The sequence below is a fragment of the Salvelinus alpinus genome, chromosome 11, assembly GCF_045679555.1.
Source record: "Salvelinus alpinus chromosome 11, SLU_Salpinus.1, whole genome shotgun sequence".
Classification (NCBI taxonomy): Eukaryota; Metazoa; Chordata; class Actinopteri; order Salmoniformes; family Salmonidae; genus Salvelinus; species Salvelinus alpinus.
Window position 1 is genome coordinate 41,134,885 of NC_092096.1, and position 23,745 is coordinate 41,158,629.

General features: G+C 45.0%; 1 protein-coding gene across 17 annotated transcripts in view; it reads left to right on the top strand.

Moving 5' to 3' along the window:
* Positions 1-23,745, top strand: part of LOC139534171 (forkhead box protein P2-like) — a 113,415-nt gene that overhangs the window by 51,005 nt on the left and 38,665 nt on the right. For 16 of the 17 annotated variants that reach the window (XM_071333021.1, XM_071333020.1, XM_071333026.1 and 13 more), the window contains one exon: positions 15,597-15,686. In XM_071333021.1, coding sequence (XP_071189122.1) covers positions 15,597-15,686 — 90 coding nt within the window. Of the gene's footprint in view, positions 1-15,588; positions 15,687-23,745 lie in introns of those variants that run through there. The other variant, XM_071333031.1, reaches the window with a different exon arrangement.

Sequence of the window (23,745 nt, forward strand, 5' to 3'; positions counted from 1 at the left end):
ATTTTAGCATTTTCTCTTTTTTGTGTGTTGATTTTCTTGAAGGACGCAAATCAGCATGTACACGAGAGCTTTTTAACTTTTTGGCCAAAAGGAGGGTGGAGAAGGAAAAAACATATTTTTATGTGTACATTTTTTTTTTTTTTTTTTTAACTTTTCTTCCTCAATCAAAAACACGATAGCCTTGAGATAATTACCATGCTTGCGTTTGCATTAATAGGAAGGGATTAAAAACATTTCACTAAACAGGTGGATCGCTAAGGTCAATGTCATTGCCACGTAATAAGCCTTTCTGAATAATAAATACGTCCGTGTCACAGCTGAATTTCAATCACACATTATGTCATCCTCTCATCACCATATTCCCAAGGTCTCCCCTAAATAGGCCTAATTTGATTTCAGATTGTAGATTAGATGTTCTGTGTATCTGATTGCAATTTGCCAGTTAGTCCCAGGTAGCCACACACTGATACATGTTACATACAGCCTAGCCTAATTACTATGCAAAACCATGATGATAAAAGCACTCAGAAATGTTGCTCTCGTGTTTTTTAAATGAATTAAATCAACCTATACGGCAGTGGTCGTACAAGTGTATTAATATGCGATAAAAATGAGTATACGTGGTGCTCTGCATTGATCTGCTGGATCCATACCATAATGTACTTTAATGGAGCTGTTAGTTGATTGCAGTGGCCTATAATCTATATGGACCTTATCAGGAAAATGGATGACTGTAGAGGAAGGAAAGGAATATTTATTTTATTCAGATGAACTGTCCTGTTATGTACGGAGGCCAGGACCATTCACCTCAGCTCTAGTCCCCTGGCTGTCCCATACCAGTTTATCTGTCACCAGTACCTGATGCTCTGCGAAATTTAAGGATTCCACACTTTCTCAATGGATTTAATGGCTTATTTGAAAATAATCACTCTTGTTTGAGCTATTTAAAGTTGTGCATTTCCATATTTGTGAAATGTTTATTTGGCCAATTGTTTAAAAAAATCCCATAACACAAAATAACACACGGTGTCTTTTCACATCTGTGGTTCCATCTGCGGTTCCAGTGCCACTGTGTTTGTGAACATGTGTGTGTGTGTTATATACATTATGGGAACATCAGCACGTTCCTTACTGAGAACAGAGTTTAAACAGTCACTTAGTGTGTCTGGCCTCGGCTTGTTGGTTTTCACAAGTAAACACTCTCCATCTACTGCTGCAATACTAATGACAGAGAGCTCCCCCATCAGCACCTAACAAACAGACCTCTGTGTGTGTGTGTGTGTGTGTGTGTGTGTGTGTGTGTGTGTGTGTGTGTGTGTGTGTGTGTGTGTGTGTGTGTGTGTGTGTGTGTGTGTGTGTGTGTGTGTGTGTGTGTGTGTGTGTGTGTGTGTGTCAGGTGTGCAGGGGGCCACTGGGAGTTTTAATTACTGTCAGTCAGGAGGATGCAGGCTCGAGACGCTTGTACACAACAGCTTGCCAGGGCTTCTGTTTTCCTCACAATCCATATTCTGGGTCTTTGCCTATAGGGAAAATGGTGGAGGTGGAGGTGGCAATGCTACATTAAAATCACTGATGTGATGCTGGATGCTGTATATATCTACTCCATCCCAGCTCATCAGGACAAACAAAAAGAAGGATTCTCCCCCCCCCCCTCAGATGCAAATCTGGGCTTTGCCCTTGAGCATAATTGAAAGGCCTAATCACCCTGGTTCTCTCCCCTCTGGAGCCCGGTGAGGGAGGTGACTCTCATTTGCACTCTTACACAAAGAACCTCATTAGGTTTATCTTTACAGACTGGCCCGACTCGAGTGTGTAAATAACACACCTCGCCGTCAGTCTACCATAGACTGCACTGTGCTTTCCGTCAGGTTATGATAAAGGGTTTCTTCTTGAAAATGGACAGTTGGAAAGAGAAGGCTGTTGTATGTAGTCATCGTTCTAAATGGAGATAAGAGTGTCGGTTTGAAAGGCAGAAAGTGACAGGAACCCACAGTTTATGTCTTACGTATTTCTTTTTTTTCTCTCCATCACTGTGTCCACAGTCGAAGGATGGCCCGTGCCTCCCTGCTCCATGCCCCACTATACATTTCATTTAGAATATTTCACTACTATCTCCCAGACGGTCCCTTAAGTACTGCACATACAGCCTGACATATAGACTCGTCCTTCTCCCCTCTATGTCGATGACACTCAAGATATAGGATGTGAATGACAGACAGGACAACGTTGCTGCTGTTTGCTCCCCTCCCCAGACAAAACAGGAGTATTATTCTTTTATCTTTCTAGTCACCCCTCGCTTCTTCTTCTTTTTTTTCCTGCTTTAAACCTGGAGTGTCCATCTGTGTTTAAGACACGTTACATGTGGCTTCATGGAATTTACAGTGTGGCTCCCGCAGTAACTCCATTTCACGTCCTGGTCTCCTGAGACCCACGGAAATGTCAAGCTGCAAGGCTTTGAAAGAGAGACGAGGAGGAGAGAGGAATGGGGATGGAGGAGCGGGGGAGAGGAGAGAGACAGAAAGGGAGAGGAGTGAAATCTGCTGGAAACAAACACTTATGAGCATTTTATGCTTGAGCAGCTGGGTGCAATTGTGAGGGGAGTTGCGTGCGAGCGGGGCGCGTGTGAGCGGTGCGCGTGTGAGCGGTGCGCGTGTGGGTTGAGGTGCATCATGGGTGGAACACAGCAGGTTAGGGGCAGGTGGGAGGAAGGGGGGACCTGGTGGCAGGAGAGTGTGTTCACTGTGTCACCGACGGTGTCACTGCCCACATGCACACTCATGACAAGCTGCCACTCTCTCAGAGAACACGTGGCGATGAGGTCCAGAAGAGTTAGCATTATATTTCTGAAGGTGCCATATTATTATGTGATGTTATGGTACTTAGCATTAGCAAGATGAGAGTAAGTGTAGGCTACATCCAAAACAGTAGTAGTGCAGCATTCATCTTACTCCATAGTGCTAGAATACTGCTAGGACTGCTGTAGGTTAGAGCCAGTGATTAGAGCCAGGGTTAACCTCTCTTTATAAATAAGACCCAGCCAGCCAGTGCAGGTCAGGATCAATGGCCACTTCACAACTCATTTCCTTTTATGCCTCCTAAACCGCCCTGCTCCGCTCCCTACGACCGGGAAATAAATAGTGCTCGATCCATAGTCCTGGATCCGTAAAGCCCCCGGCTATTGCTACAGCTCAATGCCCAACAATCATTTATTTGCAGATGGCTTTTTTTCGTCTCTCTAAGAATGCATCGCAGATTTTTCAACCCCTTAACAATAATTGTATTGAAACAGGCATTCTGTCATTGTTTGTTGCCACTCCCCTGTCATTGACTAACAATAGAATAGCAGGTCGTTAATACGGCGAGGTGGAGTGGCCAGTCACTAAAGGTGCATACATAATGCCTGGGTTCGTGATGTAGAGTTTGCTGGGGGGGAAGGAAGTAAAAAAACATCCTTAAAGATGCAGTTGTAGAGAGTAATGCGTTTGCTGCTTGCCTTACGCAAGCGATTCCACAGAGCAAGTGGCTTAGACGTTTGATAGCCTGCGACACCACTATCCATTTAACAGAGCTTAAATATAACACATATGCATATGCCCTACGTCTTAAGCCGACAACCAAGAGGCAGGATTTGCTAGAAGGCAGCTTTGGAGCGTTGTGAATTTAACAAGCATGTCTAGTATTACAGTTTCTCTCCGCTTTAGTCATGAATAGTCACAAATCAGCCTCCGAAACGCCTGCCTTGCAGTTGTTGTTTTTCCTTCCCTCCCGTAACAAATATTAAAAGGATCCAAATCTTGTTAAAGGGGATGACTAGAAGTAGGCGGCTCCAGTGTCCACGGTCCTTAGCCCTTTTCTTAACCCCAATAGTTTCCACAATCCATTGACCAAACACCAGATGTCAGCTAGCAGTCTCTACTTCTTATGTACGAACACTATCAGGTGTCTCCAAACAGAATCTTCCTCCTGAATATGTGAATGGTCTATTTCCCCCTGAAAGCTGTGGCTGGAAGCCTGCTTAGGGAAGGGATGCTCATCATCCACCCACAGCCTCCCAACCAACGCTGTATACATATGTAGTAGGGGCCTTTTTACTCTCTCAACTGGCTGCTCTTCTCCTCTTCAGGGCTTTCGAACAACTGCAGTAAATAAGCCCGGGCCTCACCTCGCCAAATACACAAGAGGCTTTTCAAACAGACATACATGTCACTTAGCTCTGGCTTTACGGTCTGCCTTTCTCACGAGCGGGCTTTCGTTTGAAGCGCCCCTTATTGGTCCAGAGGCCTTAGCCGCTGACGTTCCTGTTCCATTTCCTCTCCTGTCATTCTGGCCCGGACGTCTTCATCACTTCCATCAGCCATTCTGGGTGTTTCTCTCTCGTCTCCTCTCGTCTGGCCTCACCCCAGTTTAAGGGAGGCCACATGGAGGTAAGAGTAGAAGACCTACAGCAAAGGACCCCAGCCTTGCAGACCAGCCAGACCCTCTAAATGAAGCTGTTCTCTGTTCCCCATCCCCAGCAGCCTGCCAATCCTCATCAAGGCCCTAACCACTGGTTATTTACCCGCACTGGGACAACTTAACTGGGGTTGAATTGATCAGTGATAGCAGTGGAAAGCTGCTTCGTTGTTTCAGCCTGATAAGGGAAGGCTATGAGCATATGCAGAACATGCTTTGTGGTATGCGTAGCGGCGCTTCAAGCTCGAGTAGACACTAAGCTGATATTGGGTTTCACGCTTGAGTCTTTGTGCACGAGGCACCAATGAAAATGGGAAGATTTGATTGTTTCTGCATATGCATTTATCAGAAGTTTACATGATAAATATACATTAGCTGAGTGACTTGGCCATGCGTGGGATTGTTTCAGTGATATTGCTGCTTTATGCGTTCACTTTCACCTGTTTGGACTTCATCATCCAATTCCCTATGAAAATGATAATCATAATTTGCACGAATGTCACATTTTTACCCCAAACGAGTTTCTGTCGTTTGTCAACCATGGGCTTTTGTCAATGTTGTTAGAGTGCAGAAATATTGCTTCTTTGGTACAAGTTTTTATCATCCGCATAATTTCACAGTCGATTTCCTATATTTCAGACTTCAACATTACAGCATGTTTATCACTTTCTGTACGAATTGTAACGACATTATAGGTTCAATAGCATCAAAGATATACAATGCATGATCATCTGAACAATGTTGAGGATTGAGACTCTTACAGTATGAAATCATCCCCCCTTCCTCTTTTTTATATTTCTATGCAGTAGCTCCTTCCTTCGCTATAAATTATCTGTCATTTCTTTTTGATGTAGATTCAAGTCAGAGGTTTTTTTAATAACCAGTGTAATTGTGCCGGGCCTTGTGTGGAGTGCTGTGGAGGGAGTGATCATGCTTTTGGCACATTTATCAAAGCCTTAAAAAAAAAATAGAAAACGCAAAAAGCCCCCGCTTCTCACATGGACACACTAAGTGAGCGACACAGTGATACATTTTCTTGTTAGGAGAAATTACATCCACTAACTTGAGTTACTTCAGCATGAAATTGAAAAAGAAGCATTTCTCCTGAATCTCCATTCTTGATTCAATGAAAGATGTAGATTAGCCCTTTGGATAGGGGAGGAAAAGAATGAAACTAAAGAAGTATGACTTTTTTCACGCTAGGAGGTTATTCCTATAAGCGTGTTATAGGATGCCGGTGAAAAAGGGCTTTTGTTTATGGAAGCAAGGGTATAGTCAGCCAGGTAGTGGTCCGAAACAAATATATTTCACGTTGTTTTTTCCACCAGTGTGTGTGTGTGTTTGCGTACGCGCATGTGTGTGTTTGTGACAGCTTGTGTCTATGCCTGCAGATGTGTCCACTGGTGTGTGTGTACGTCTTTATCAATGGGGCTTGTGCTCCTCTCATTTCCCACCTTAACCATGCACAACTCGCTAGACAGAGCAGTGTGGTGATAGCGCTTCCAGAGCCATAGCTCCTCTCCTCCTCTCTCCCTCCCAGCCTTCCTCCTCTTCCCAGCCTCCCTCCACCGCAGGCAGGCAGGCAGGCAAGACACTGATTGATAGACGCGGCGTGTCAGAGAGGAGAAGATAACTGTATCTATCGCAGCTCACTTAAAGGTCAGACACACGGAGTAATTGGAATATTCACAAGACAACTGGATGAGATAGAGTGGTGGGGATGGTACGTGCAGAGAAGGAGGTGTTGAAAGCGTAAACTCCATAAGCAGGGAAACAGTTGACGGAGATGCATTGGCCCTCCACGGCTAGATGTAGTGGCCATTAACTTCAGTGATCTTTGGTGGAACCGGGCGTTCATTGAGATTGGGCCCCGGAGATCCATCACCCTGGCATCTTGGATGGGCCGGAGGCTCTTCCCATAGAGGCTAATGACAACACAGGACCCGGGTAATCGAACAGAAAACAACCACTTTCTGGTCACCTACAGTAGGTGGAAGGTGTGCTGAGCGAATCAGTGCACAGTGTTGTCTTATTAATTATTTTGTTGTTTGAGGCGGCATTGTTGGTAGTGTCAGGAAAGCTAGATTAATCAAGTTTAGGACTGCGTTATTCCTCCTCGCGCTGCCAATTGAATTGGCTACAAACATGAGAAACAGCCTAGCCCAAACAACTGCTGTGTGCGCTCTATATTCCAGCCCACACACGGTACTAGCCTAGCTCCACACTCAGCCCAATGGCTATTGGGTTAGACATGCAGTCATTAAGGTTAAGTCATTTACAACTAAGGTCAGAGTTGCATTTAATCGACCCTGGAGGTGACACTTACCACACAACCTGAGCCCCAGCCAGGTCCCGACGCTCTCTATTGACCTGCAGCATGAGAGCCTCTGAGGGGGTGTGATCAACTGGCTACAGCAAAGCACACTGGAGCTGATTATCCCCGTTATCTAAAAGCTCCATTTCTGTGGAAGGGAAGAGTCAAGGTTTCAATCTACTTAATGCCAACGAAAGACGCTCTTGTCATTCATGGACAGTATATGATTCCTGGTTAAGTCCACTTTGGTTGATAAGCAATGATAAGCAATAGGGGTGCATCAAGGTGATTTGGTAATGATGGGTGTTAATGGGTGAGATTAAACACGCAAACAAGCTCAAGGATAGTTAGTTAATTAAACATTCAGATATGGGCCCAGGCCTGTTTTTGTCATTGGTAATAATGAGTTGGATATGATGAAGCTTTACTCTCATATTTCATATTTTCATTTCAGTAAGATTTTGTTTACAGTCCTATTATGACTCGAAGGTTAGGGTTAGGGTTTTGGCAGTGTAGTGTGTGTGTGTGTGTGTGTGTGTGTGTGTGTGTGTGTGTGTGTGTGTGTGTGTGTGTGTGTGTGTGTGTGTGTGTGTGTGTGTGTGTGTGTGCGTGTGCGTGTGTGTGCATGCATGTCCGCATGTGTGTGCATGCACTTTTGTGTGTGTGTGTGTTTATCATTTTAGGCATGCGTATTCTTATTGACATCCTGCACAAACACATCATCTTCCGTCGATGCCGTTGAAAGGTTCCCTGCACTCCTGTGCCGTAGTCAGAAAGCTCGTAGCCTCCGGCCGTCCACTTTGGTGTGTGAACCTCTTAGTAACTCCCCGTCATTAAAGACAGACACAAGTTGTGGGAAACAACTTCATTCTGCCTTCCCCTAGCGCTCAGAAACACACACGTTTTAGCTACAATCCATTGCTTTCCAAGCACTGCTTCTTCCACTGGTCGGCCCTGCTCTAAATGAACTGTAGATGCTTTTAATGCAACGTTTAATAGTAGGTATTCTTCCAACGGTGTGACGTTCAGCCATCTGGAACTGTGAAAAGGAGATGGATCATAATCACTTGAAGGGGGAATCAAGTGAGTCAAGTGTGTGCCTGAACCATTAAGAAGTGGTAGGGTGCAGACAAACACACAGGCATGCACATACACACACACCCCAACACATATACTGTATACCAAGGAGGGGCAAAGTACAGCTTGCAAGACATAAAAAAAAACTAATAATAACTTTTTCCCCCCCAATTTCTAGGTATCCAATTGGTAGTTTGTCACGTCCTGACCATAGAAAGCTTTTATTTTCTATGGTAGAGTAGGTCAGGGCGTGACTGGGGGGGTTGTTCTAGTTTATATTTTCTATGTGGGGTTCTAGGTTCATTTTCTATGTTGGTGATTTGTATGATTCCCAATTAGAGGCAGCTGGTTATCATTGTCTCTAATTGGGGATCATACTTAAGTAGGATTTTTTCCACCTGTGGGTTATGGGATATTGTTTATGTTTAGTTGCTGGTTAGCACTGCGTTGTCGTCAAAGTTTGTTTATTCTTTATTTTGTTTTGTATTGTATTTGCTTAAGTTTTACTTTCATTAAAATATGTGGAACTCAACATACGCTGCGCCTTGGTGCGACCCTCATTATTACGAACAACGTGACATAGTTACAGTCTTGTCCCATCGCTGCAACTCCCGTACGGACTCGGGAGAGGCGAAGGTCGAGAGCCGTGCGTCCTCCGAAACACGACCCAGCCAAGCCACACTGCTTCTTGACACAATGCCCGCTTAACCCGGAAGCCAGCCGCACCAATGTGTCGTAGGAAACACCATACATCTGGCGACCGTGTCAGCGTGCGCTAGAGCTCGATGGCACAAGGAAATCTCAGACTGCCAAACCCTCTCCTAACCCGGACGATGCTGGGCCAATTGTGCACCACCTCATGGGTCACGGCCAGCTGTGACACAGCCTGGGATCGAACCCGGGTCTGTAGTGAAGCTTCAAGCAATGGGATGGAGTGTCTTAGACCGCTGTGCCACTCGGAGGCCCCAGCAAATAGATTTTAACAATTAATTGGTCCCCCATAAAATGCAGCCCTCCGTTGAATTTCAAAATCCCGATGTGGCCCTCAAGCCAAAAAGTTTGCCCACCCCTGCTGTATACACACACACTAGGCATGCACGCACGCACGTACACTGACACATACACTCTCTCGCCACACACCTCCCTCAGGTGTAAGTGAAAGGCAGTCTCTTCTCTTTTTCATAGTAGATTGTGGTAGCTTTCAGTTGTTCAGCTGTAAAGGACTTCCCTAAGACGAGCAGATAAAAGAGCTGTGAATGGCCCGTGAGTCACCGTATCTAAAGCCAGTGATATACTGCAGTTGAAAGTGAAGGCTTTACTAAAGCCACCAGAAGAGAAGCGGGATAAATAGAATTTCATAAGGGAAGAAACAGGGAAGAGATGCATCGAGACAATGTCAGGTGGTTCTCTGACTCGCTCCCAGCAGTGTGTTTTATGTGGTGTATAAGTTCACCTCACAGGTTGCTGGCAAACTGTAAACTATTATGCTCGCTCCATAGACAAGATTTCCTTGTATTTGCACAGAATATCCATGACAGTATCTGCAGGAGGTGGGAAGTGTATGAATGTTTGTGGTTGCAGTGAACGATGGCAGGCTCGCTTTGTTTGGTGTGTTATTGCTGGCACCGTTTCTCTCTCCGCCAGGGCGGATGGATAGAATATAATAGAATACTCTCTCTCTCGCTCTCTCTCTCTCTCTCTCTCTCTCTCTCTCTCTCTCTCTCTCTCTCTGCTGATGGGCTGAGCAGAGCCATGTTTTGTCTTTCTCCCGAGCTGGAAAAATAAGTGTGAGGCTGCACAATGGAGCAGGATTCCATATTTTCTACCCCCCTCCCTTCCCCTATAAGTGCACAGCTTCCTGGGGTAGCAATGACTGAATTCATCTTCCAATTCACCGGGGAGGGCTGAGCTATGCCGGCTCTGTTTACAGTGGCAGAAAGTTAATATAAATTTTCATCAGAGGGGGAAGTTTACACATATGATTCTATTTGTCCTTCGTTATTAGCACCTGAGTCTGGGGCTGAGGAAGCATAATTGTCTACAGACACAGGCCAAATAGATGCAAGGGGAAGGCAAATAAGCACACCCCAAAATCATTTCCATTGTTTGTGTGTTACAATCCCTCGCCCTGGGATTCTTAATCTAGAGGATCAATAAACAAGGAGAGAGAGGGAGGAGGAGAGAGAAAGAAGGAAAGAAAGAAAGAAGAAATAAATTGAAGGAATTCTTAGAGAGAGAATTACCGAGTGAGAGATAGAGGGGGGTTAAAGATAGAGAGGGAGGGAGAGGAAGAAACAGACGTAGAACGAGAGAGAGAGAAACGAACGTAGAAATAGAGAGAGAGAGAGACTTTAGCTCTGTTAGTAGTGAGTCGTGGCACCAGACGGAGGAAGCAGAGCAGAGCAGCACACAGAAGCCCATTGTTCTGCTGGTTAGCTCGCCTCTCCGTCCTGTGGCTGAAGCAGATTCTCAACGGACTGCTCTCTAGCTCCTTCCACCTTTGCAGACTCTGTTGATTTATTGACTCGTACATAAAAATGCTCATTACTCCCACATCCTCTCCCTCTCCTCTACTGCTCAGGTGTGTGTGTGTGTGTGTGTGTGTGTGTGTGTGTGTGTGTGTGTGTGTGTGTGTGTGTGTGTGTGTGTGTGTGTGTGTGTGTGTGTGTGTGTGTGTGTGTGTGTGTGTGTGTGTGTGTGTGTGTGTGTGTGTGTGTGTGTGTGTGTGTGTGTCCACAATAACCATAGAAAAACACTATCCTCTGATTCCACAACAAGCTGTTTTTCCCAAGTATGAGATAATGGCATGATTTATTTGTGTGAACTCTCTCTCCCCTCCCTCCGATGCTGATCCACCAACTCACTTTGTTTTGTTTACCTCTTGTTTGTTGGGCCTTAGTCGAGCTCTCCGCTCCATGCTTCTGTGTACTCTGACTCTGCGACAATTTGTTTCTGTAACTCCAGTCTGAAAGGGTGTCGTTATTTTCCCGTAATGGTTTCTATTCTGAGGAGCCAGTCAAGCAGAGTGCAGGCGAATCCCCCTGTATTGTGTTGGAATGGCTTTGTGGAGCTGGGGGTGATAAGGGAACCACTGCCAGGTATTGTTGAAGCCACTGGTGCATTACTGTTCTGGGTGACCTTTTATGAAAGGGATACAAATCTTTCTACTCCTGCTAGTAAGTCACTTCAGTTAGGGGAATCAATAGGAGGATACACCAGACAACCAGACAGAGGCTTTGGTCCTGTGTCAGACTAATTGGACGATTTTGTGTACAGAATATACAACACACTTTGTATGCAGATGTCATTCATGCGTCTGTTTTCCTGTTTGATCCAGTGAAAGACTTCAACAAGATTCCAATTCCATCGTTACAACGGTACCAGGTCACACTTTGCTTGTTTTCATGAAAGTCCATCCACTTCTGCATTCATGAACTGTGTACAATGTTTTATCCCCCCCCCTTCATCCCGCCAGCCCCTCCAAGGAAGCCTAAGCCTCTGTTCTACCCTGAATCCACTTACATAACGCAATGTGGTGTCAATATTTTGCTGTGTAGTGTCAGGCCCTCCTATGCTATCTCCTGCAGCCATACCGCCAGCAGGCCACAATCCAATCAGCCCCTGTTTGTTTGTTCAGCTTAAACTGTTTGTGCCTCGTTTTCCATGGCATGTGACTCCCCTCTCTCCACTGGCTTGAAAAAGTGTTGCCCTCGTCTTTTTCGGTCCTCCCCCTTTGTCTGTTTTCTAGTTGTGTCTCCCGGTAGCAGTGAAGGGAGGGTAAGTGGAGATAAGCCCACGGTCTGGTGTCTAGTTGGACATGTCTGCTTGGAGATGTTCTGGATGACAGAGTCTTGTTGAACAGCAGCCCTCTGCTCTGCACAGAGGATGGGGCCTACTGTTAACACATGCACACACACACACGCACACACACACACACACACACACACACACACACACACACACACACACACACACACACACACACACACACACACACACACACACACACACACACACACACACACTAAGGAAGTAGCATCATACAGGTACTCTACATTCTTTAATGACTAGAACGTCCACCACCTGTGCAGTTCAGGAAGTGACATACCCAATCCAAACACAATGTCACGGTTCCTTTTGACATACCGTAATTCTGATTTCAGGGTGCATTTCATACAGTCACTAGTATACGTATTGGAACGTGTGGCATTCCTTCAGATGACTTATTTCTCCCTGGCCTAACATAAAACACAGCCACCATAAGCAATCTGTCGATTTGTAATGGTGTGGCCAGTCATGGCGAGCCGCTAATGTATTTCATGCTTGTTTAAGATGTTGGAATGCCCCCCCCCCACCCCTCACAAAGGTGCATTGTGATGTGTTCCTTATTACCTCTCTGCATTAAGTCTAAACACAGGCTGTGGAATGAGGGGGGGTGGGGGGGGGTGGGAGATATGGCTGACATATGTTTCTATAGTCTGTCTCTCTCCTCTTTGCAGTGATCTCTGCACGCCTATTCATGTAGCAGGGGGGAGCGCCTGTGTAAACATTCTAGTTTCTCCCTCCGTTTCGCATAATAGTTGCCTGAATTCATTTCTCCTGACCTGGCTATCTGAAACCAATTACACCACATCCATTTGGGCTGAATCTTATTTTCCTAAGGATCAGTTGGTGGAGCCGTAGCCTTGTGTGTGTGTGTGTGTGTGTTTATTTTTTTTGTCTTCTATCCCCAGCGATGGATATCAACATCAAATATGCCGTTCTGAGTGCCTTGTTATTTATGTTAGAGCCAGAGCTCTTTTCGCAGGCCCCTTACAGCTGTCTCAAGAATGCGCGACATTGTTCTGTTTATACAGTGTGTGCATTAACAGACAGGAGATGTCATTTTCCGTGCATAGCAACCCAGGTTAAATAGGAGGACAGCTCTGTATGTTTTGTCTGCGCGCCGTCACGAATCCTCAGCAAAAACTTTTGATGACTTTTCTTGGTATGCCTGCTTTGTATAGTCAGGCGGAGAAGAGAGGGGGGAGAGAGCTCTGTGTGTGTGGAGTTAGGCCAAGTATATATGGATGGTGAAATCGGATGGCTGCTTTCCCCCCAGTAACGACTGAATATTCAGAAATACTGACAGTAGGAGAAACGTAACCTCGGCTACACCGATGACTTTCCTGTCAGTTTTAAGGCATCGCAAACTCCCGCGCTGCTTCCGAAAGCGGGGCTGTGTTGATACGGAGTGCGTGAGAAAAGTACAATTCTAGATTGTGACCAGAGTTCTCCTCTAATAAGCTTGAATGGAGTTGAGCTGTACACTCCCAGTCGCAACGCTGTCAGGGCCGATATCGGAAGCGCCATTAAAATGGCTCATTCCCTGTCCTGTTCTCCTCCTCTTTACTTCTGACCCGTGTCTTGTATTGAGTGACTTTCTTGTCTTTGTTTTTCTACAGTTCAGCAGAAAACAGTCCGTATTGATTCCAAGGACAGAGAAACATTTCCTCCTGCTGCCAATTGTTGTGCGGCATCCATCAGCCATTTACCTAGCCTTCCCAGGCTGCCTGATTCACACTACAGAGGGCACACCAACCCAAGCCACTCGGTAGTGGTTCTGTTTGGCACTGTATTGTGAATCAGGCATCATTGCTGGACTTGGGTTTCAGAAAGTCGCCCAATTCACTGTCAAATTTAGATTCGTTGGAGCCACATTTCAGTACTACACTGATTTCTTGGAAGTCTCGAAGCCGGGAAAGTTGCTCCGTCACACAAATGCGAACATCATTTGAAATCGGAAAACAAAATCTGAATTTCTCCTCATTCTAAAAGCCCAAGCAAAGCGTAGAAAGACCGACAAACAGTGACAGAGGTAGTACTGCCAGCCCTGGTAGATGTTGGTGATTTTCTTCTGTCTCTTTCTTGTGAAGTTTAAGGCCATGGCTCATCAAACTGGTGGGTTTCAGCTGAGGCTGAATCTGAGGCTCGTCTTTCTGAGGTAGACGGATCAATGCAAGTTAGAACCCAGCGCCACTGCATCGTGTTTGTTTACTTTGGTTCAGCGCGTCTGGCTCCTGTGAGCCTCCAGCAGACAGACTGTGGCAGCCCCAGCCCTCCCCGGCCCCAGCCCCCTTGCTCTGTCTTTTCATAATTGATCAGGGGGATGGCTGCCGTCCCAGAGGGTTAAGACGTGGCAACCCTCGCTCCCTCTCTCTTTCTCTCTCTCTGGCTCTTCCCTCTCTTTCTCTTTCTCTCTCTTTCTCTCTCCCTCTCTCCATCTCACTCTTGTCCCTCTCTCTCTCTCTCTCTCTCTCTCTCTCTCTCTCTCTCTCTCTCTCTCTTGCGCTCTCTCCCTCTCTCGTCTGTCTCTCTCGCTCTCTCTTCTCCCCCCTGTTTGCTCAGCATCTCAATGTACTAGTTCAAACATTGTTCACACCAGCTGGCAGTGCAGTGCCATATGCACATCCTGTCAAAGCAGCTGTTGTCATGGATACTGGCAAGCAGCAGGAAAATAAAACAAGGCCCCATGATTCTCAGGGAGGAAGAAGTGTCACTCTCCATCTGAAGGAGATTTGTTTTTTTCCCCCCGTTCTTCTTCTTCTTCTCCTTCACTCAAAAATAAACACCTGTGAAGGTGTTGTGTTGTTTTTGTGTTTTTAACTGTATGCGTCTGTTTTTTTTTCGTTGGAAGGATATTTATTCTACAGTATGCTGCTGCCAGCTGCTCTCAATGGTCTTTCTGGCATATTGACTTTCGTCAGATGTAGCCTTGATGCAGTGGAGGAGTAGGTAGCCATCGTACCTATGAGTTTTGTACTTGTCAGACACACAGTACACTACACGGGCTTCGGTTTTATCTTCTCATCGCACCCTGAAAGTGTCTGGGAAATCAAGCCTGTCTATAAATCTATCAGTCATGTCTAGGTGTTGATGATAGATGTTTAACATTTCCGGAGTGTGATTTTATAATTCTTTCTGCCATATGTAAACAGCATGTGAGCCAATTTCATCTGGCAGAGAAAGGGCTTCTCTCTCTCTCTCTCTCTCTCTCTCTCTCTCTCTCTCTCTCTCTCTCTCTCTCTCTCTCTCTCTCTCTCTCTCTCTCTCTCTCTCTCTCTCTCTCTCTCTCTCTCTCTCTCTCTCCCTTCATGCGCATAAGCAGCGTTAATGCATAGTGTTAAACCTGGCCTCCTAGTTAATTCACTCCAAAGGTAATCTGATGTTGATTTTGTCAACTTTAATTACGGCTTCTAGGAACACTCCACATCGCCTGCCTCTACTTCAAATTGATATTATGAATATGCAAATGGTCTAGTAATTTGCCGAGAAGTGGGTATTTCAGTTGAGCACACACTAGACAGGTCAATTCTACTGATGCCTTGCTTTTTTTTTCTCCAACCGCCTCTTCAAGGGTGCTTTAGACAAACTGTATTTATCCTTGATCATGGCTCTGTGTGAATTATCACAAAAATGGATCTCTGGCGTACTGTAAGCCATGTCAGAGAGTGTCGCTAAAAATATTGGATAATATTTCTTGGCAGATTTTGGCTAGTTTAATAGCTTTCATTAATATTTTCAGATGTTGTGGTTGGTTGTCATCCCAAAGAAATCGAATGTTTCTCTTTTTTCTCTCTTTGTCTCTCTCTTCTGTAATTCTCCCCCTCTCTTCGTCCCCCCCCCTGTCTCTCCCCCATCTCTATCTCTCCCTGCTCTCTCCCCCTTGTCTCTCTCTCCCTATCCGTGTTTTCTTCTCTCTCTTCCTCTCCAGGCCCTACAAGCAGCGAGGCAATTACTCTTACAACAGCCAGGCAGTGGCCTGAAATCTCCAAAGAACAACGACAAACAGCGTCCACTGCAGGTGAGCAGCATGGTCACTAATCTCTTAAATCCATCCATAATACATGCTGTCTCGGAAAGAAGATTTCCTCTGCTCCACAAGTGTGTTTGATTTGGCATTGCAATTCTGGAACCTGTCATTGGAATTCGCAAACCTGGGACAGCCTGTCCTCAGAGCAAAGCAAGCTGTTTTATACACAAAGAAACAAATCGATTTGTCAGCCTCTGTTTTTCCAACTTTCGGTGGTCAAATCTCCACACATTGTCTTTATTTTTTATATCTTTCACCAGATGTAATAGAATTAGGGTGGGTGTTAAAGACGATAAAGTATTATGAAGTATTTTTTCTTTGTGTGAAGATAAAGGTTATTGTATGGAATGGAACGCAACGATATTTGCAAGTTGAAGACGTAGGAAGTGCGACGTCGATGATCTCAACACTTTTCCACAATTGATCCATACTATTGCAACGCCACCAGATCCAGAGGGGACTTGTTTGCACAACACGTCCGGGTGAATCCAGGGGTTGTTAAAGGCAACTCCTTTTTAAGTAGCTGTCATTTGAACTCCTCAACGCTCATTTTGCCTTATTGATTCATAGCTACTGTCTATTTTGGTTGTCAGCGATTTGCATAAAGGTCACAGGTCACACTGCGTCATCTGCGCCGTCCTTCCTTCACTCCTCCTCTTCTTCTCTCCTTTATTCCTGTTTATTCCTTCTCTCCATCCACAGTCACACAGGATCTATCACTCCGCTCATTTAGTCAACAATGAGACGGTTATTTGCTATGCTAGCTTCATGGTTATGTAAGCCCCTTGACATCTGCGACTGCTTCTCAAGTTTTCGTTTTTTGGGGGCGGGGAGGGTTAAAATTGAAGTGTGAGAGTGTGTGCCCTCCACTCGGCTAATAAGTGCTATCAAGGAGCACTGGTTTACCTCATTACTACCCCTGTGCATTTAATGAGAGATGGTGAAAAATTGGCTTTAACCTCATCGTTAACATTTTTCACAGAGTCTAACAATGGCGACACCTTCAATTGGAGTCACACTCCTGTGTACCTCATTACATGGTGGCGATAAGATAAGGTTCAAGCCGCCCGTCGTCACACTTTCTTTTTCATTGAAATAATTCAAGTCGAGGAAATGTGCCTGTGTCGAGAAGTGTTAATATTATCAGGCTTATTCATTCATGGATCATTTTTCTTTCGTGTTTCACGCAAAGAAATTAGCATTACTGGCAGTTTGAAGATATTAATTGTTTATCAAACAAAAGCACTCTATTCTCTATTTCTATACAGTATTGTTAGGTCCATAGCATTTCACCAGTTGGGTATACTGCATACAGAAAATAATGGGTTTCACAACCCAGTGAGTGATCTGCAAATTGCTGTACTTGTGCAATACTTGTGAGGAGTGGGGAATAGTATTAGATGGGGGGGTAAGTCTCTGTGATAGCGCTAGCAGCAGGTCCATGACCGATCCACGGGCTCTAATAACAGCAGAGAATGGTAAATATTGAATATTTACATTTGCTTACTCCCATCCTCTCCTCATGTTAGCGATATGAATCAATATGAATCGGGCGCCGTGTGAGCAGCGTGTAGTGACTCTAGTTAATCCATCTGTTGATCCGTCCTTTATTGACGTCTTCACCTCTTTGTTTTAAGTTGTCCGGACAGAAAGTCTTTGTAGAGAGGTAGTAGGCTAGCCCGTTGTGTTCAGGTGTATATCAACTCGACACCACGTTGCTTTGATTGTCGCTTAAGCTGTACGGTTTTATTTCCGAGTCCGCCATTTTGACTTGTCTTTCTATTGTTAATAATGAATATTTGGATCGTTTCAAAACGCACGATAATTAGTACAGTGTGTATGCTATTCAGGGCCCATGTCACCCAAGAGATTCGCAATAACACTGTCACATTTTCATATGGAACACTTTTATGGGACGGTATCGCCGATCTTCCAATTGAGTTTACCCAACAATCTAGCTTTATTTAGCTGGATTACAAGGCCAAAAAGCTCCATATCTTCATCACTTCAATAGTACCTGTCTTGATTGAGTCACTAGCAAAACTAACTGCATGTGTTCCTCTGCATGTATCAGAGAAATTGATCCCCTTGTCTTATTAAAGCAGCTAGAAACATTATTGCTTATACGATTCTAAGTTACTGATAAATCCCAGCGTTTTCCAGTATTTAAGAGCAGGGTTAGACAAATACACTGTAGGTTATTTAGTACACAAGCATATAAATGCATCAGTTTGCAATTTTAATTACTTGTATTAACGGCTAAAGGCTCGCGCCTGACTAATTCTATCCGGTGGTTCATCGCGGTGTTGACGTGGCGACACAAGCTGCTTTTCCACATTTGCGTAATGTGACAGGTCTATCATTACCCGGTAAGCCCATGGGAGCGCTCAATAAACACCTATTTCTCCCAGTAAATCCCCTCGCCTTCGCCATGCTGCTTACAAGGATTTCCCAAGGCACACAACACCCTCTCATCTCTGTTCTACTGTTATACCCTCCCTCTCACTGTGGCAATATCTATCTCCCCGAACGCATTTATACACTGACATTTGGAATACAAATAAAGAGACGGGCGAGATGACGAATAGGGAAGGGAGGATTACCGAGGCCTTTGCAGTCTGACAATTGTTCTCCCGAACCAAATCACCATCTCAAGTTGTCAGACGCCGTCGATAAGGCTCTTGTTAGTTTGTTTGTTTTCTATTGTCTGATTCCCTCCTCCCTTGATGTGGGCTGGTCCCTGGCAGCCTTAGCATTCCACCTGGGACGTATGTGCCTTTTAACACGCTGGGTACACCACAAAGCCTGGCACGGTGACACATGTATAACGTGTGCGCTGAATAACGATGGCGCCGCGCCGTGTGGCAGGCACGTTAGGTGTTTTCGGGGGGAAGGGTTGAGTAAACAGCTGTATATGGGCTGGATTAGCGTGTGCGTGTCGGGGAGTGAGGGGCTGCCGTGGTGGTAGGACATGTCACATTGATGAGCACAGCATAAAGAAGCTGGGGGTGATTCGATGACCTCCTCTGAAGACCGTTGGAAAGGGTTGATCGAGCCCAACACACACACACACACACACACACACACACACACACACACACACACACACACACACACACACACACACACACACACACACACACACACACACACACACACACACACACACACGGTGTGAGAGGCGCATTAACGAGGTGATCGCACCGCACTGTAGATTAACAAAGGAGGTCTTCACTCTGTGTGTCAAAGACACCCCGTGGTGGAGTAGCTAGCTAGACCCTCCATGCCTCTTCAGATTATGCAACCCAGACAATAGATCAGTGCCAGAGGTTAAAATTGGATTTGCCCCTCAGCTCTATTAGCATAAAAGACATAGGAAGACTCTCTAGCCCCTCCCTCGTTGACTTTCCCTGACTCTCTAGTAGTTGACGGTTAGCCATCAGCCATGCGAAACCCGAGCCGTGACAGGTGTTTTCGATAGCAGTTTCTCTTTTATGCAATGTTGTCAAGGAGTGCGTCAACCAACACTATGTCATGTTTTTAAGGCAGTTTAACGGTAATGACACCAAGTATCATGCCACCAAATCCACCTGATATGAACATACAGTACAGTGGTTGAACTCTGAACCGTGTTAAATGACTGACTGTTCCAGGTTGGTTTTATGGATGAGAGGAGCTGTATTATAAATATGATGTTGGTTCTTGCCTTACTTCGTGGTTTAGTGACTCCAGATCTGCCTCCCAATCAGACTGTGGGCACTGGGCCATCCTGAGGGTGTCACTGTTTTAAAGGTCGCCGCCATACATCTCATCACAGTAAAATATCCCTACGCCACTTTTCTTAACATTCATCTGACTATAGTCCTCCATCTGGAACACGGAACACTGAGAAAAGGCTACAGAGACATTGGTGGATAAGGTAGGAAACGTAGGCTGAGGATGGTATTTTACATTTACATGTATTAATATCTATCTGCTCTGCATTCCCCCTGGTAGTGGTAGGATCTCAAAATAGGAGAGAAAAAATTATCACAGCGGAAAAACATTTTGTTATTATTCATGAAGAAACCTTCTGTTGACTCTTGGAGAAGGAGGAGAAAAAAAAGTGTCAGCACATTTTTACTCAAACACCCTCGGTGACTGCATGCTTTTGTAACAAGAAAACAAGATTTTATTCTCCCCCCATCTGTGTTAGTTACACACACCTACAGGACAAGATTGCTAAATTGTCGAGGACAGAGGAGGTTCATCATTGTGATGCAAAATAAGTTGAAATATAACCCCGAGGCAAGCGGCGGCAGAGTAGAAAAACACGAAGAAAGTGCTACATCCCCAGACCTTTGATGTAGCAGCAACAAATGTACCTTCTGACAGAAGATGCATGGAAGCAATAAGCGAGTTATACCAGACCCTTACACATGCAATCTGATTATTCTGGCCCGGGTGTTAATTGGATACTACCTGGCAGATCTGATACGAGTAGCAGCCCTGGTGGTGGGAAGCCTTTCCAAGTGATGAACTATAATTCACTGAGCTGCTTGAAGCACTTGTAATTTAGAGCGTGTCATTTGATGAAGCGGCTGATCCAGTGGTCTCTGTAGTACCTGGGACATCACGAGGCGGACGTGCTACTCCAAGAGTACCAGCTACTACGGCACACACCAAGACAACTGGTAGGAGACCCGTTCGGGAAATATCAACTGAGAAAGATAGTACAGTCTGCTAGTGTGATAATACAGTGTGTCTGCTCCTCTCCACTAGCCACTGGAGGCTATAAACACTATTATAGACACTGTTGTAATGACATATTACAGTTACACAGTACATGTCCTCCGCTTTATCAACGAAAAGGTAATCAGGGTTATCTACACAGAGATAGATAGGTTTTGAAGGACCACTGAGCCTACCAGTAAATGAGCAGTGTCAGCTGAAAGGGACTGGAGGGGTCAGAAGTTCAGCAGCTCAGAGGGAGTCTGTAGTTTGGGGCCCATGGCCCCTGGGGAGCCCGGGATTGAGATGAATTAGTAGGGGATACTGGAGGAATTTCATCCTCTCTCTCTCGCTCCTCTCTCTATCTCTCTCTCTTCTCTGGGCTAAAATGGGTCTAACACCTTAATTAACACTGAAGCTTGTCTCTGCCAAGCAGCTCAAGTAATTACCACCTTACGCCCCTCCATTTCTCATTTTATTTATCTTAACAGTATCTGTGGCAGCACTGAGACCGTTTAGCTAGTGCTGAAGAGACCCTAACGTTATTCACTCCATTCACCATCCCATCTCCGGCCCTGTTTATGCCTCGGTCCCACATTAATCGGGAACTTCCCCCACTTATTACCGCTAAGTGAATTCTACGGAAATTGAGAGAAATTCACGTATTTCTTTTCACCCCTTAATTGTTTAAGTTTTAACTCTGATACTGTGGGATATCTCCTACTCTGGCCTTTAGTGTAATTTGATTTGGTCATAAATCCATTGTCCTAAAGATAAGCCCAATTGCGTATAACCGCCGAAGGTGCATTAATTTGCCCATTGGTCCGGTTCGATGCAGAGAGCCACCGAGCGGCGGTGTGTTTTTAATCGCACAATTCTCAGTCAAATCAAACAAAATACGAGGCCTCTCACCGGAAATAAACTGCAACTGCTGCCTTGGCGGAGTCTAGAGGTACCTGATCACTTCTCTCCGGAGAAGAAGTTGACCTTTTGCAGCCGTGAAGAGGTTTGTTTCGTTCTCTGGCACGGAGTGTGACGAGCGAGAGAGAGAGCACCTTAATGATGTGCTTGTTCTTGTGAGGGGCAGCCAATGTTTTCTCATCAGGATCCAATTTAAAGGTCCTTTTGTTCTGCACTCAGACTTTGGACCTAAGCAGCAAACCACACGGCCTCCAAAGTTCAAGTTGATAGTCATCGTCTTTCCTATATGCCTTCCTCCGCTTTCTTAAGGCAAAGGAAATAAACAAATAGGGAGCAAACAGAAAGCGCCCGAGACTGCTTTGATTGCCATGCTGTGTATTATTTTGTTTAGAATGTTAACCCACATACCAATGACATGATGTGTTACTTTTTGAGGATTTGGAGTAGGATCATTTTGGAACACGCCCATTTGGGAACAATTTGCACATACACAGAGGTAGCAAAACTGTACTTCAAATCTATGATACTCCCCCACTTAACATACTGCTTGACTATTTGGGCCCAAGCTTGCTGTACAACATTAAAACCCATTCAGTCTGTCTACAAACAAGCTCTCAAAGTGCTTGATAGAAAGCCCAATAGTCATCATCACAAAGGCCAATCAGACTTGTGAACATAATCCCTAGGTGTGTATTGCCGCTTTCCATGTTGTATGTAGCTCGTGAGGTGTGGAAACACTGTTGCTTTTATGTATTTTGTTTTGTTGCTTTTTGCGCTATTGCTCTGTCTGCGTGCTACGTGTTGCTTGTTCTATGTTTCTCTGTCTGCGTGCCACGTGTTACTTGTTCTATGTTTCTCTGTCTGCGTGCTACGTGTTGCTTATTCTATGTTGCTCTGTCTGCACGCTACGTGTTGCTTGTTCTATGTTTCTCTGTCTGCGTGCTACGTGTTGCTTGTTCTATGTTGCTCTGTCTGCATGCTACGTGTTGCTTGTTCTATGTTGTTCTGTCTGCATGCTACGTGTTGCTCATTGTTTGTCTGTATTGCTATTGTAATTGTTTTTAATAACCTGCCCAGGGACTGCGGTTGAAAATTAGCCGGCTGGCTAAAACCGTCACTTTTACTGAAGCGTTGATTAATGTGCACTGTCCCTGTAAAAATACAAATAAACTCAAAACTCAAATATATATTTATATACATCCATTTCTGTTATTTCCGTCCTCCCCAGTTACCAACCTCAAATGTAGCCAATTTTCAAATGATTTAAGAATAGATTGGTAATGGCTGACAGAGGAGCTACTGTAGCTAGCTAGCCTAGCGTTGTTGGATATCATGGTGGTTGTCTGATCCTGTGTGTGAGAGGACCGTTCATTGTCTGCCCGTGTTTATGACGGCGACGGTCCCTGTAAATGCTCATTAATTTTGTCCCTTCGTGGCAAAATCATTTCGAGGAGAAGCAATTCAGCCTCTGTTCCTTTCAATTCACTGCTCTTGTCAATCAAGCGGCCCGGGCTGCGGTATCCTGCGGAATGGAGGTGTTATATTCCGGCAATTATCATGTCATATACTCGAAAATGTAAATGAACGTGTGTAAAATTAAATTTATGGGTTGTCAGTGAAGAATAAGAACCAGGAGAGCAATTACTTATCGTCTTTCATCTTGGAGGCTCTGATACGTCAAGCAGAAAAGCGTGCAGTTAAACGCCTGGAATTAGCATTGTGCTGGGGCTTCAACAATGAACCGAGGGCCGGGGCCTTCCTCTCCTCCGCCTCGCCTGCCTCTCTTTTTGTTTGGGGAAGAGCGATGAAATGAAGATGATTATCATCCATCACTCGCTAGCTAAAAAGCTAATGAAAGCGGGAAAGCCACTTCCGTGACTTCATTTGTTGCCTGTTTTTCAATTTTCGGTTTTGAATCCCCTTGTTTTCCTTCTCAGGATGTGTAGGCTTTTTCCCTGGCTTGTTGTTCAGATACAGTATTATCCTCATCCTGTACAACTGGGCTAGTAATGCATGTATATATACCTCTTACAGAATACATGGTGTTTAGTGGTGTAGTGATTCATTATATGATATTGTATGGTTATGTCTATTCACTATTTACATGTTTACATTTAAAAACCCAGACTCACACCGGGTTCCCCTTTTCGTCAACCCCATTAACCGCAGGATCCTCATTCAAGCAGCCAATTAATGGGTTTTAATGAAAGCATTGTCATCCTGTCCACCACAATTCAACGGGGTGGCCCCCAGGGTAATTGCAAGTCTCCGATGTATCTTAAGGTTTAATAACACTGAAGGTGGAAGCACAGCGCATTTAGTTACGTGCAGATGTTTCATTTGTGACTTTTGTTGCTTTGTTCGGCCTCTTTCTTTTGTGTCTGCTTAACGAAGTGCGGAAGAGAGTGAGGCTGCTGCT